This window comes from Serpula lacrymans (assembly GCF_000218685.1).
Source record: "Serpula lacrymans var. lacrymans S7.9 unplaced genomic scaffold SERLAscaffold_2, whole genome shotgun sequence".
Lineage (NCBI taxonomy): Eukaryota > Fungi > Basidiomycota > Agaricomycetes > Boletales > Serpulaceae > Serpula > Serpula lacrymans.
This window is the reverse complement of record NW_006763291.1, coordinates 2,285,814-2,299,753: the sequence shown is the minus strand read 5'-3', so window position 1 is coordinate 2,299,753 and position 13,940 is coordinate 2,285,814. Positions and strand designations below refer to the sequence as shown.

The following is a 13,940-nucleotide window of genomic DNA, read 5'->3' as shown; positions in this document are numbered from 1 at the left end:
GCCTCAGTGCAACGACTGCACTCCCATTGGCTGGTCTCTGTGAAACAGTGATGGACGAGCCAATGTAAAAGGAGTACATACAGCAGGAGAATTCACAGTTGAGGATGGGCGTTATGAAGTGTAATGCAATTTCGTGGTCCGCGGCGTTCAGAGGACGACCATATTTTTCGTCTCCGATTGCAGCCCGTGACGGCAGATCCTTTCTGCTTTCTTTTAGAGCCCATTCTCATATCCTCTTTTGAAAGTTCTTCGTTCCACCAACAAGCGGTGCTAAGCTAAGTTTGCTCACAACGACTTCGGTGTAAGGAGGCAATTAGTAGGACCGCAGCCAACCACCCGTACACCGCGGCCCTTAAGCTCAAGTCCATACACCACATTGAAGCATATCAACGCGTCAGAACCCGAAGCTACCGTTCCAAGCAATGCCGCCCAAATCGCGTCCAAGGGTATCTGTAGACGCTGGATCCAAACAAACAACCTCACGGCCATCGGGTAAAGCGAAGCTGATGACAGTGAAACTTGACACTGAACCACCAGCAAAGAAAATGAGACCCCTGTCGGTACGTGGTTCGTCCAACTCCATTATTTGTCTTCCTTGTGCATTTATCTTTTTATAATATATGATGCTTTACTGCCAGTTTCTTCTTGTCTGAGATATTGGACGATGACTAAAAATATTCCCATTTACTAGTTCGCGAAACCACCCACATTTGATTTACCGCCCTCTTATTCTCAAGCCAGTTCCTCGCAATTACCCTCTCAGGCCAGCTCACAACGAAGAGAAGTGAAAGGAAAGGGCAAAGCTGTAGATCAAGACTGTGACGAAGAGTTCAACGGTTGGTGGATGTTTAATTATCATAAGTACGTTTTCTGATGCTGATGCTGATGTTGTATGTCCATTATGTAGATGATAGATTGTGGGTCGACATGTACGAGCCCACCACTGAGGTACGCTTCTCGTTATATTCACAAGGATACACTCCATAGTTATGTAGGCTGATCTAGCTGTACACAAACGTAAAGTCGAGGATGTACGACGATGGTTCATCGAGGCTTTTGAAGGAGGTCCTTCAGGCAAGCTTAAAAAGTACAGAGTATGTCATCTGGATTACCACACGGAAACCGTTAACATTAGAGCTATTTTGTAGAGAATTCTGGCGTTGACGGGACCTGCAGGTACAGCCAAAACGACAACTGTACGTGTCCTTTCTCGCGAACTGGGTTTTGAAATCCTGGAATGGAGAAACAGTATGAGTGATAAATTCACAAGGAACGAGTTTGACGATATGGGTCGGTTACATTCCTGTCTCATTATTGCATAAGCTAACAATTACACTTTCAGACGATGAGTACGGAGAAAGAAGATCTCCCGTAGATAACCAAACGTTATTTGACAAGTTCCAAGCATTCCTAGAACGAGCATCTGCCTGCCACAATATCTTCTCTTCACAGATGATTAAAAACCAAGAACCCCAATCATCCCAAACTGGTACTCCGGCTTGCTCTGGGAGTTCGCAATCTCAGAGTCAGAGCAAGAAGAGTTCTGGTCCGCGCCACATTATCCTCCTTGAAGATCTTCCAAACATACTTCATCTACCCACTCAAGCTCGTTTTCGAGCTGCTTTGCAGTCACTTGTTGATAACCCCCCACGCGACGCAGCCCCCATCGTGATTATTGTCAGTGATGCAGGTATGCGTGGTGAGGCACAAGATGAACGCGCAGCGAACGGTTTTGGATGGGCAAAGGAAGTGGTGGACGTGAGGACTGTCCTTGGGCCAGCGTTGATCGCCTCATCCTATGTCACGCAGATTAGGTGAGACTGCTTTTTTATTTATGCCTTGACGCTTATTCTCCTAGTTTCAACCCGGTTGCATCCACGCTCATGAAGAAAGCTATACAGTCTCTTATTACTATACACTTCTCATCTTCATCGGGACACAGCGTGCAATCTCTGCCTCGCGAAGTCCTAGATATCATAGTAGAGTCCTCCAATGGTGACATTCGTAGTGCTATAATGGCACTTCAATTCGCCTGTACAAGTGCGAGTAAGGCTGGGAAAGGGAAGAAAAGGGTTCAAAACGATGGCAGGAGTAATGTCAACGCGAGACTCGTTTTAGAGGCTGTTACACGTAGAGAGCAAAGTCTCGTGCTTTTTCACTTGATGGGGAAGGTACTGTATAACAAAAGTAAGTGCTGTTACTTTCACATTCACCATACTGTAAGGAGCTGACGATTTGTTTTTCAGGAAAAGGTGACCCACCCAATGCAAATTCAGCCGCAAAAGACTTGAAGAGGGATAAAGCGATTGATGCACTCCTGCGAGAGCCTCCAGAACTGCCTCCTTACTTGCAGGAACATGAACGGCGGGCCAGCCGTGTTGACATCGATGTGAGTATCTTCACGTCTTACTTGTGTACTAGGCAGCTTAACAGCATGCGTATCCTTTATTATTGACGGATTGTAACGTAAACTCAAAGGTACTCTATGCAGATTCCCCGATTGACTCATCTCTCCTTGGATTATATATCCACCAGAACTATACGCAGTTTTGCAACGACATAGACGAGTCTGCTGCCGTTGCAGAATGGCTTAGTTGGGCGGATTGGGGAGGAGGTGATGATGTGAGTGTTCCTTTATTTTCCCAAGTCCTATCCATAATTGTCTACTTGTTTTCCTGTGTCTACAGCCAGTCCTCACGAACCCACATATATTTCATCTCCTTACTCTGGGTACGCTACATTCACTTCCCTCTCCTGTCGCACGCCGTGGACAACTGGTATGCAAACCAGAGTTCTTCGACGTGCGAAAAAGGGAGGTAGAGGCTGCAGATGCAGTGAGGGATGTACAGTTGTGGGTGACCAGTAAGGATGCTGGTTTAACGGACACCACAAATGGTAATCTCGATTTTGGAAGTCGAGATGATGTCCCTTCGACGAGTCGCTGGAGTCAAAAGACGATAGCGACTGAACTGGGCGGATGGCTGAAAGCCATGGATCGCCAGCGAGGGAAAGGCGTTGCCAGTCGAGGTGGGTTTTTTCTTTTATCAGACTTCCCAGCTCTCATCGATAGTTTTTATTGTATGCGCGTTAGGTGTTATAGGACCTCCACCCTCTCATCATCTATTCTCGCATCTCCCCTTTAATTCGAAGGTGTCATCTGCGCTCGCATTGAGGGATGGCGAGGATGAGTTCGGGTCTTTACCAGACGAAGACGAAGGGTGGGCAGCGAATGACAATTCAGTGAAAGATGTGGAGGATATAGTCAGTGGTGGATGGCTGGAGAGTGATGACATAGAGGAAGTTGAGTGATTTGGCTGTCTGCTTAAGGCACAATGTTTGATATAGAGTGATGCTGGCTGGCCTGAGGTAGTAGGGTTCTAAATTTTATCTCTACTTATCGCGATATCTGATCCCATGTTTTAGTGGGAGAAGTTTTTGTCAGAGCGAAAAAAAAAAAAAAAAAGAAAAAACTTCGAATGTCCACGGTAACCTTGAAGGTCTATATCGTTCGTTTCACCTGTTCTAAGACATTCAATCGACTTATAAGGCCTTTCGACGCCCATTCAAGTTGCCCATGTTCGAAAATTTTGTTCGAGTGTGAGACTATCACGCGTCTGTCACACTTGCTCCTTCCTTGCAACTTTGCATAGAATGTTCTACAGCCCATTTCGGCAGTTCTGGCGAATGCAGTAGGCAGTGTCTGGATCTGAAAATGATGTCCGCTATGACTTCTACAGGTACTCGCGCATCGCTTTCCTATGACTTTCCAACAAGAGGACATAGGTGTCATGGGACCATATCGATACAAGTGTACCTTCCGTTCTACGAATAACACAGTTACTGATGGAGCAATGTCACAGCGTGTCGTAGAGAGGAACAACATCGAGCTATGATGCACAGGTATTTACTTGTCTTAACGAAAACGTCATTGCTTGATAGTTGGTCTCCTCAGTCGATCGTTATCCCCACCAGCAATTACTGCTTTCCATTCGATGTTGTCAAGGACCGTAATAGTCGATTTTAGTATACGCTTTAAATGGTCCCTCTTTCTACAGGAAAACGGTGACCACAGCATCGTGCTGCCATTACAATAAATCGGTCAGCAACTTACAACTGGGCCGATCAACTCCTATCTATCATGCAGCTCACACTCTCGAGTGATGACGTTCGTGATACAACCATAACAAACTCACAAGGTCAAGTCATTCATAAAACAAATACTCCTTGGAGTTTGCCTCCGCGCACTACCACCACATGGACAATCAGGCCCAATTCCTCCCTGCTTAACATGCGTGATGACTTGGAAATCGTAGCAGAAATCGATTGGCACACTTGATAGCCGTCTAAACTTCGCTTCAATGGCAACGAAGTTTGGACGGAATATTATATCCCAGCTAGTGGGTTTATCGGGCGGTGTGTGCGCCTTCCAACAGAAGGTGACGTGTATTAGACAAGGAAACAGCAAATACACATTTATAGGCCCAGATGGACGGAAGTACAAACGGACTTCTGTAAGCAGTGACTCGCTGTTCATCTTTCCAGCTTTTTCACTTACGCAAAGACGACAGCTCGAACGGGGAGACGGCTCAAATATTCCTGTAGCTTGTTTCCACAACGGGAGTTTGGGCATATTCGGTGAACATATCTTAGACACGGTTGTTTTGACTTTTGTATATGTGGAAAAGCTGCGAAAGGATCAGGAAAGGGTGCACCTGCTTGAATTTAAATCCTACTGTTCGATTGGCGGTGTCATGCATGGCTCCGACATTATACGCGGACCACACTCCAACACTTTCGGTCAGGGGAACACTATTTACTATAGCCATGCCTGGTAGGAGTACTTGAGTCTATTTGCGCTGATGTCTCCTTGTGGCGCCCTAGAGTGCTGACTCATTCTAAGCAAGTCACATCCTCACTTTAAGGTGCGTTCTTTCGGGTAATAATGTCTCCTTTCCTTTCTGCGGGGCGTCGTCACCGTGGCGCGACTGCGCTGGGCGATATGTTTACTTATGTACCTGACGAACCAAGGCGAAATCTCACACCGTCTGTAACCCATCAATTGTAGTACCCCGAACTCATTGATATAAAAATCTGTGATATCAAGGTTTGTATGTCGAAAACTCTACCACATACATATCGCTGCATGTGGTGATTGCATACTAGTGACATCGACTAGAACAACTAACTTGAATTTACTCAGGGTACCGACATGTCGTGGAAAACACCAGGTGTGGTATTGCTTACTCGCTGGTTTTTTTCCTTCGTCATTCCTGCTGTTGGTATCTTCATTGCCGTCTCGCGTATCTTTTCATTCTACGACCTCTTTCTGCCGCTATGGGCGGTTTCTGCTTTCTTGGTTGGTGGTACTCCGATCGCATTCGCGGTTAAGCTGGCTTGGGCTCAGCGCTCTCACCGTAGAAGAGCTATGAAATTGGGCGCACGAGCAATTCCGAGTCTCGAAGGGAAATGGATTGGGAATTTAGATGTGTTGGCAACCCTTATTAGAAGGAGTGAGCATGATTATAATGGTATGTTCGTATCCAAGCTGTATCAAGCTGTGGCTTGACCTTGCCGTGTTCGCGCTCAGGCCAGGTCATGTATGACTATATGGTCACATACGGACCAACCATCAACATGAACGTGCTATGGGAAGATATCATCATGACAACAGAGCCAAATCATATCAAGGCAAGTAGCATTCATAAACATCTGTGCATTGCTTTGACGGTCTGAATGCAGACAATCCTCGCTACTGATTTCAACAACTACTGGAAAGGTGTGAACTCTCTCCATTGGTTTGCCATCCTGTTAACGGTGATCGTTAATAGGGGACAAGTTCCGTGTAACTGCTCAATCCGTCTTGGGCACTGGCGTATTCAACTCTGATGGTGAGTCCAATAAGTTAAGTTGGATATTCGAGTAACTCACCATATATGACACCCACGACTCCCAAATAATGATTCTCAGGAGAAACATGGAAGTATGAAGCCTGCCCCGTAAGCAATGAACGCTGGCTTATGACATTTGCTCTTCAGGCTTCACCGTGCCATGACTCGTCCGTTCTTCAGTCACGATAGGATTAGCCATTTTGATATATTTGATCGGCATGCGGAAAAAACAATTTCCCTGATGAAAGAGCGATTTAATCTCGGCCACGCCATTGATTTTCAGGTGTGTATTTACTTATTTCATCGTAAGCTGTCTTGTGATAATAGTGTTCACCGCGGAATAAGGACTTGATTTCGCGCTTTACTCTGGATTCGGCAACCGAATTCTTGTTCGGACACTGCGTTGACACACTTTCCGGTGGACTACCGTTTCCTTATAATGTTGACAAAACAGAACTTCCCGACAACAGCCACTCGGAGCGGTTCGCGCGCGCATTTTTAGCCGCTCAACATGGCATTAACAAGCGTAATACGATCGGCCAGACATGGCCTCTGCTGGAATTATTTGGAGACAGAACGGCGGGGCCTATGCAGATCGTCAATGAATTTTTGGAACCCATCTTGAAGGAAGCTATTCAAAAGCACCAGTCGTCTTTTGATGCCGACAAAGACGCGTTTCAGGACGAAGAGACGCTCCTGGAACACCTTCTGCGTCACACCACAGGTAAAGAAGACATTTTTTGTTGACATGGACGTTGAACATTCTTAATACCCCGTTGTAGACACTGTTTTATTGAGAGATGAAGTGCTCAATATCCTTCTTGCTGGTCGAGACACGGTATGTCAATGTCACGTCAAGTTCTCCTAATATCAATAGTAATTATTCTTCGCTTAGACTGCTTCGACCTTGACTTCTGCCATTTATTTGCTTGCCTTGCACCCGCATGCCCTTGCCCGTCTTCGGGAGGAGATATTAGCGAAAATTGGACCCAGCCGAAGGCCCACCTATGATGATATCAGAGATATGAAGTATCTTCGTGCAGTCCTGAATGGTAAAGCGTCTCATGCAAGTGTTTAGCTGAAGCTTACCTTTATTATCTTCAGAAACATTGAGGCTTTTTCCTGCAGTGTAAGTGATATTATATAATGAAAGATACATATCTCACATCACAAATCAAACTTTCAGTCCCACCAATGTGCGGTCAGTGAACTTGTCGTGGACTGCTTGTTTTTGCCTTACTAAATTTTTGTCTAATGCACATAGTGAAAGTATCAATGACACTACATGGTCTTCACCGAACCCTGAGGAAAAGCCATTATTCATTCCCGCCAAGACTACGTCCGTGTACATTTTTCCTTGTACACCTGGATTTCTTTTTAACAATCATTCAGCGTTGCTTATTCTATCCTGCTCATGCATCGCAGGCCTGATTTGTGGGGCCCAGACGGTGAGTGAGGAGACCTACATTTTATCGGCCAGAAATTAAACTTTTGTAATAGCCAATGAATTTGACCCTGATCGGTTCCTCGACGACAGGCTGAAGAAGTATTTGATACCCAACCCTTTTATTTTCCTGCCATTCAACGCAGGACCACGGATTTGTCTTGGCCAGCAAGTCAGTTCTTGTGCAACCCTTTTTTATTATCATATATTGATTGCGCGATATCCACCTACAGTTCGCGTACAACGAAATGTCTTTCATGCTTATTCGTTTGCTGCAAAACTTCTCGTCGATCGCACTTGATCTTGACGCTCAGTCTCCTGAATGTCGCCCGCCCGCGGAATGGGCTACAGCTGGTGGTCGAAAGGGCGTAGAGAAGTTCCGGCCCAAAGCCAATTTAACTTTATACTCTGTGGTAAGTATCGCTCGTTTCTTTTGCCTGGCACTGTAGACTTGTAAGGCTGATGTTCATCGTTTGGTAGGGAGGAATGTGGGTCAAGATGGAGGAAGCGGAAAGTGCTAAAAGTTACTAGTGATCTACTCCACTGGGAACGTTGGATTGATTGTTAGAGCTAAGTGTATCGCGGTAGTGTGTTTGTGTGTAGCAAATAGAAATTCAAGTTGTAGTGAGAGGATATAACCTACCTTTCGTAGTCCGTCTTTGCAAAATTCACGGTTTAAGCTTAGTGGCGCAACTTCGAGTTGAAGCGTTCCACTCAGTGGCACTGGCAGTTGGCGAGATGTGACTTCATACTATATGTTTGTCTTCGGACACCTACTGTGAAATACAGCCTGTGGTTTATCTGTATTTTAACCCCCAACGGTCACCCTTACTATTAGCTACGACCACACCGCGACCATACCAGGCTACAGTCTCAAGTGAATCCTCCAAGGCCATGTCTGTACTCAAATCCAAGTCTTCACTCTTCACTGGGAAGTCCCTAGTCACTACTGTCTCTCCAAGTCGCCGAAGCCTACATTCTACCTATGAAATGCCACGGTCACGGTCCTCCTGGTGTCGGGAGGCAAAGTCCCAAAGCCCAGTAAAGTTACCCTGTATTCCACGGTCATTCCATGGACCTTCCAAAAGGTCGGTTTCATCTGATTCAAACGCATATTCAAATCCACCTTCTCAAGTGCTCCGTGTCTCTTCTGTCTTTACAATACTACTCGGAGTCGGTATAGGTGCCACTGCATACGGCTTGTGAGTGTTCTGCATGAGTTTACACCTTGGTCAGATTTTCGTTTCTCGCATCTGAACTTTTGGAACCATCGCTGCAAGAGAAATCACCCTTCACGTTTGCATCAGTCGACGCACACTAACACGTTCTGGTCTCAGGTATGATTTCTATACTTCGTTCACACTTTGGCCTCAGGAGCTTCGCGGGGACCTTCGCGCTGGAGTAAAAGCGAAGAATCAAGGCGATCTCGCCCTCAGTGAGCGTTATCTGAAACGGTGAGCTTTTTGAACGCTCCGTTATTACTTTCATATCTTGACCCTACTTCCCCATAGGGCGTTCGAAACAGCCCTCGCACTCCCTCCGTCTGCACTTGCACCACAAGCCTACCTTAAACTCTCCGGAATTGCAGTTCTTCTGGCAGAAGTACTAAACAATGACGGACTCGAACGACATGCGCGTGACGTGCTGGTGCAAGCTTGGGACGTTGTTGCAAATTATAAAACACAATCCTCTGAGGGGGCGCAGGACAAGGAAAAAGAAAACACTGGCTACCCGGTTGCCGAGGGATGGAAAGAGCTGGAGTTGAGTGGACAAGAACGGCTACGTAAGGTTGCGATTGCGCACAAAATTGGGGAGATGTGTAGCAGTGCGGGAAACAAAGAAGAGGAAATATGGTTAACTCGCAGCGTCGAAGAGGTTTTAAAAATCATGAAAACTGATGAAGACGTTACGAAACAGTCCAACAAAGATGTCTCGCCTCCTGTCTTCCTCGCAGACCTCGGGATACCTACTTGGATGACCAAGACTGATCTTGTTGCTCCGCTGGAAGCCCTTGGTTCATTTCATGCACGTCAAGAGGGAGACTTCAATGCACAGTATGTCTTCATCTCTGTTAAGAATGTGTGTCCACTGTTTTAATTCTGTTATATGCAGATGTGCAATGGTCCTATATATCCAATCTATATCTGTCCTTATGACCCCAAACGCATCGACAGAAGATATATGTCATGGTACGCAAGAGTATGTCTCAGGCATTATATGTCACGCTGAAGTTCGCTGTCACCCTCCTTAGCGGCGCAGACCATGAACAACGTTTCTGAGCTTATAATGCGCCAGCCACCGACACCTGAAGTTATACTCGAGGCAAAGGTCTGGGCAGAACGAGCTGTGAAAGAACTCACAGGTCCGGGTATAGACTTTGCAAGGCCCCGCAAAGATAGCTGGAGCTTATGGACAAAAGTCGACAGAGATTTGGAACATACGTGCAAGTACGCACTGGGCGTGGCGTTGTTCAACGTAGGAAGTTTGGGCGAGGTGAGTTCATCTAAACTTCACCAGTCGACTGTATACTGTATACGTATACCCGGTTGGCTGATCTGTACCTTTCTTGCTTAGATGTCTGAAGACTTGGAGCTTGCTCGTACGTCCTATGCGTCGAGCTTGGAGACATTCAACGAGATTGGATCGCGCGAGGGCATGATGGAAGTGCGAAAAGCGGTAAGAAGATTAGACAAGTTAGGTGAGAAAGCCAACAAGGAAAATGGCAAATCATCGTCGCCGAACCAATCACATCCCAGTAACCAATAGACAATCTCAAAAACATAGACGCCTAGTAGGTGCAATGATTTGGTCAATATATATATATAAGTCCCATCCCCAATCATGGGATATCGAATATTAGATACATTACGGGAAGAGTGACAACACGAAAAATTGACAGCGCGAAGATAAAACGTCTGAATAACCATAGTATGAAAAATCGTCTAGCGGCTATCCGTCCAATGAAGGGAAAACCGTAAAATATAAAGTCGTGAATTCGAGTCAAAATTCTTCCATCAAACTTTTCCCGCGTGTATCTCAAAAACAAGCCCCCGTTACATCCACAGCTCCTTCTGATCGCACACGTTATGACTCTCCATCATCGGAAGCTTCTTCTACACGAGCAGATCGACTTGCAGGGCGTGAAGTTTCCGGGGTTTCATCTACAACTTCCTCGATAAAGGCACCACCATTTGTCGCAAGCTTCTCCTCTGGAGTGGTCTTCACAGCTTCCTTTCCCTTTCGCTTCTTGCTCTTTTTCTGTGGAATATCCCACTCCCAGAATGGAATAAACGACTCGATCTACATACACATTATGAGTGGATGGATCATGATGCAACGACGTGGGCAAGCAAAATGGAAGGAAAACTGAAAACTTACCACACCCACGTCTGCAAACAGCTTGGGGAATATCCAAATTCCAGGGCTTGCGACGACAAGCGTGATCACATAAAACACGAGTCTGACGATGGCCAGTCCGAAGAACGCGCCGATGAGGCCCAGCATGCCGACACTGATGTACCACACGCCCAGACGCATCACAGGTGGCCATAATGGGAACATGACTCCAGCAAGCATGATGGCGACCATGAGGAGGCCACCCGCATAGGTTGTCCACTGCGGACCCTCGTAGAACCAAGCATAGTACGATTCAGCTACGAAGGCCTGCTGGGGAGTGACAGCGACAGGACGTGGTGAGGAAGAGGTTGCAGCTGCCCCACGGTCGATGCGTAGATAGAATGTATATGGAATTATGGACTGAAGAAGTGCTTGAGCTTCAGCGTCCGTGGTTACTTTTGGGACGTGTTTGAGTTTGGCGTACGCCGGCGAAAGGAGAGCCTTCGTTGCTGATTTGCCTGCAGACGATAATCCAAATTTGTGTCAAACAAAAGATAAAGAAATATAGATAACCTACAAACCTTTGAAGTAGTCGACACGTTTGCCATTGAGCGCGCCTACACGAATTTTCATGTCAGATTTACTACTCCGTAGGAATTGCACGACATTGCGTATTTCCTGCGGAGCTTTTGCCTGCAATTCTGTTGTTGACATCCTTTTGTGTGACCTGTAGGCTCGGAGACCGGTGTGCTGATGGATTTTTGGATAGCAGATGAGCGGATGTGGCAGCGGGCACAAAGGATGCTTTGAGTGTGGGCTATGCGTTGGCACAACTGGCGGAAAAATACGATGCTTACATCAGCCATAGGGTTTCGTTTCATCTTTGTACAAATTCATTTCAATCCTTTGACAAGGTCGCGAACACAACATAGTCTACTTGGCAAGCACGTTCAGCCCAACGGTAGTCATACCCCACTTAGCGGGAACACTAGAATGGCAAGGCAGAACATATTGATACATATATTTCAACGCAACTAAAATGAGGTGGGAGGTCGTGATGAATTCTATGGAGGTTGTAGTAGAGAATAGTAATGCCTGATATCTTTTTACGACTGCGCGGATTGTGGTTCCTCCGCTGCTAGTTTTGGAATTACGCCATGTCGTTCTAGTAGCTGCTCGAGTTCACCGGATTGGTGCACTGCGAAGGATGGAGATAAAAGGGTAGGCGTGAGTGATCGATACGGGAATAGTTTGATAGGCTGAAGACTTACTACTCATGAGAATATCACATCCACCGACGAATTCGCCGTTGACGTACAATTGGGGGATAGTGGGCCATTCCCTATGCACGCACACGACTGTCAGTCAACAAAACCAATTGACCAAGGCACAGAGATGTACTCACGAGAACTCCTTAATTCCACTCCTTAGCTCCGAATCTTCCAATACATCATACGTCTTCATTTTCTCGGGAGATACTTGGTGTAGGTCAAGTATCTGGACAACAGCGCGGGAGAAACCACATTGCGGAATTTGGGGGTTGCCTTTCATGAAAAGGACGACTGGTGAAGCGGTAACTGCAGACTGAATCTGAGAGCGGGCTTGCTCAGACAGGAGCCGCCTGAAGAGCAGAGAGGGCGACCCCTGTGAGAAGGCAGGTCGGAGAGCAGGCAACTAAGAGAGTGTCAGTGCGAGAAAAGTATGTAAAGCATAGAAAACATACAGATGAACGTATAGCAGCACGCAGCATAGTGTATAGTGAAACAAAAAGAAGTATAGGATGAGTAGCTTTGCAAGATGTGGTCGACACTCAAGCAAAGGCTCGGGCAACGTTCGGGCTTTGCTTCCGTGGAGTCTGACAAAGTGCTGACTAACGCGCCGTCGGCAACCTTTTCTTGTCCGGCCGAGTGCATCGTGTCACATTTGATTATCTTATCTTATCTGTCAGTCCTTGTGCATACTTATGCAGTTTCTCCCGTTCTGTGATCAAAGCCTGATAACATGAGCAAAAACCAGCCAAAGTTCGAGCTATCCAGCGGGCTTCCACTTCAACTTTCTGACGAACCTCTACAAGGTTGGTATAGGACTTCTTTTTGATGTTATGGGACAGATATTCTGTAGGGACAGTGATCATCAATGAAGCATGGAGTGTCGAATAATTGTATGATGGTTGAATATGGGAGTCTAAAAGCGGCAGTCGTTGCCTAAAAGAGTCGAGTGTCTGTGACACTGCGACTCGATACACTCGTCCTAAGACGAAAGTCTCCAGACGCTTTGGGAGCCTCTCAGCGCGGCTTGTCCCGCCTTCCCAAAACGTCTGGTTCCAGACTAACGCGCGAACTTACAGTCCATGGATCACACGTTTCCCACTGCAACAGTTGGGGGCTTGAGGCTGCTGCCATGACAATGATACAGTAGCTATGGTGACCAAGGACGAATGTGTAGATATCGCTCAGACGGGCGGCCGGAATTACCCCTATGCTTCCTGAAAGGTAAATGAAGGGATCGGTATCTTCGGGCCACCAGCCAATAGAAAGAGAAACCGTGGTCCGTGTACACTTGGGAGTGATCATTTGTCACTTGGGCCTCGAGGTAAGTGCCTTTTATCCAGATAGCAGACAGTATCACTGCCTGCGAGATGCCAGCCATTAAGATGCGTGTCGCGACATAGCCCTCATTGAAGCCTGACCGCATCTTTGATCGTCAAGCCACCAGAGGTAGAATCTGACACAATATCGTCGCACTCGCACGGACGATCGAGAAGAGTCGATTTAGCGCACTAAATGGGGTTTCGATCAAAGTTGCCACCGAACGTTGGGAAACCTTTTGGTGACCTACAAGATATCATAGGACCATGATGGGGAACAGAAGCCTGATACAGCAGCTTAAACACGTACCACGGCATGCATGCCTGCAAGCATTGAGCAAAAAAAAAACCCATAGCTGGTATAGTCCTGAAAATTAAACTAGATATATTTTGATGTATGACGTCCGACTTATCCGTCAAGGTCTCATTGCCATCGGGAACCGCAGATCAAAAATGATGTTAAGCCCTATCATTCGATGCAAGATGACAGCCTCATGACAGATGAGGAACATAAACACAGGTATAGGGAGGGATATATCAATTTGTAGACCCAGTGGGCTGAAAGAAAACGTGGCTGTTGTGATGTGGATCAGCTGTAACCACAGACGGGAGAAGGAGAGCTTGTTTGACCGTCGGGTTGGCCAATGGGGATCCTCTGCCTGGTGGCTAAATGTGTGCATGATGA

At 46.5% G+C, this 13,940-nt stretch overlaps 7 protein-coding genes across 7 annotated transcripts; 4 read left to right on the top strand and 3 right to left on the bottom strand.

Moving 5' to 3' along the window:
* Nucleotides 1-422: 422 nt before the first annotated feature.
* On the top strand, nucleotides 423-3,463 carry SERLADRAFT_445435 (uncharacterized protein; the record flags this gene model as incomplete). Its single annotated transcript, XM_007313834.1, has 10 exons — nucleotides 423-567; nucleotides 908-948; nucleotides 996-1,094; nucleotides 1,149-1,254; nucleotides 1,343-1,781; nucleotides 1,859-2,187; nucleotides 2,247-2,389; nucleotides 2,479-2,622; nucleotides 2,688-3,021; nucleotides 3,101-3,463. 10 exons carry the CDS (start codon nucleotides 423-425, stop codon nucleotides 3,307-3,309), a joined length of 1,989 nt encoding a protein of 662 aa, XP_007313896.1.
* Nucleotides 3,464-4,078: 615 nt separating this feature from the next.
* Nucleotides 4,079-4,899, top strand: SERLADRAFT_445433 (uncharacterized protein; the record flags this gene model as incomplete). Its single annotated transcript, XM_007313833.1, has 4 exons — nucleotides 4,079-4,309; nucleotides 4,340-4,413; nucleotides 4,463-4,706; nucleotides 4,882-4,899. 4 exons carry the CDS (start codon nucleotides 4,139-4,141, stop codon nucleotides 4,897-4,899), a joined length of 507 nt encoding a protein of 168 aa, XP_007313895.1.
* Nucleotides 4,900-5,030: 131 nt separating this feature from the next.
* On the top strand, nucleotides 5,031-7,966 carry SERLADRAFT_445432 (uncharacterized protein; the record flags this gene model as incomplete). The annotated part of the gene is made up of 15 exons (XM_007313832.1): nucleotides 5,031-5,528; nucleotides 5,588-5,688; nucleotides 5,740-5,776; nucleotides 5,829-5,888; nucleotides 5,968-5,980; nucleotides 6,036-6,171; nucleotides 6,234-6,612; nucleotides 6,671-6,726; nucleotides 6,784-6,940; nucleotides 6,993-7,017; nucleotides 7,153-7,227; nucleotides 7,281-7,336; nucleotides 7,389-7,504; nucleotides 7,566-7,745; nucleotides 7,813-7,966. The coding sequence occupies 15 exons, from the start codon at nucleotides 5,210-5,212 to the stop codon at nucleotides 7,861-7,863; spliced, it is 1,761 nt and encodes a 586-aa protein (XP_007313894.1).
* Nucleotides 7,967-9,995: 2,029 nt separating this feature from the next.
* Nucleotides 9,996-11,483, bottom strand: SERLADRAFT_457686 (uncharacterized protein; the record flags this gene model as incomplete). The annotated part of the gene is made up of 3 exons (XM_007313831.1): nucleotides 9,996-10,632; nucleotides 10,711-11,186; nucleotides 11,250-11,483. 3 exons carry the CDS (start codon nucleotides 11,380-11,382, stop codon nucleotides 10,417-10,419), a joined length of 825 nt encoding a protein of 274 aa, XP_007313893.1.
* Nucleotides 11,484-11,538: 55 nt separating this feature from the next.
* SERLADRAFT_457685 (uncharacterized protein) lies at nucleotides 11,539-12,496 on the bottom strand (the record flags this gene model as incomplete). The annotated part of the gene is made up of 4 exons (XM_007313830.1): nucleotides 11,539-11,866; nucleotides 11,940-12,010; nucleotides 12,074-12,342; nucleotides 12,392-12,496. 4 exons carry the CDS (start codon nucleotides 12,416-12,418, stop codon nucleotides 11,775-11,777), a joined length of 459 nt encoding a protein of 152 aa, XP_007313892.1.
* Nucleotides 12,497-12,906: 410 nt separating this feature from the next.
* On the bottom strand, nucleotides 12,907-13,363 carry SERLADRAFT_378823 (uncharacterized protein; the record flags this gene model as incomplete). Its single annotated transcript, XM_007313829.1, has 1 exon — nucleotides 12,907-13,363. A coding segment is annotated over one exon (277 nt), but the record flags the coding sequence as incomplete, so codon positions are not given.
* A 28-nt stretch (nucleotides 13,364-13,391) lies between these two features.
* Nucleotides 13,392-13,858, top strand: SERLADRAFT_378822 (uncharacterized protein; the record flags this gene model as incomplete). The annotated part of the gene is made up of 2 exons (XM_007313828.1): nucleotides 13,392-13,614; nucleotides 13,677-13,858. Coding segments are annotated over 2 exons (169 nt in total), but the record flags the coding sequence as incomplete, so codon positions are not given.
* Between the last annotated feature and the right edge of the window lie 82 nt (nucleotides 13,859-13,940).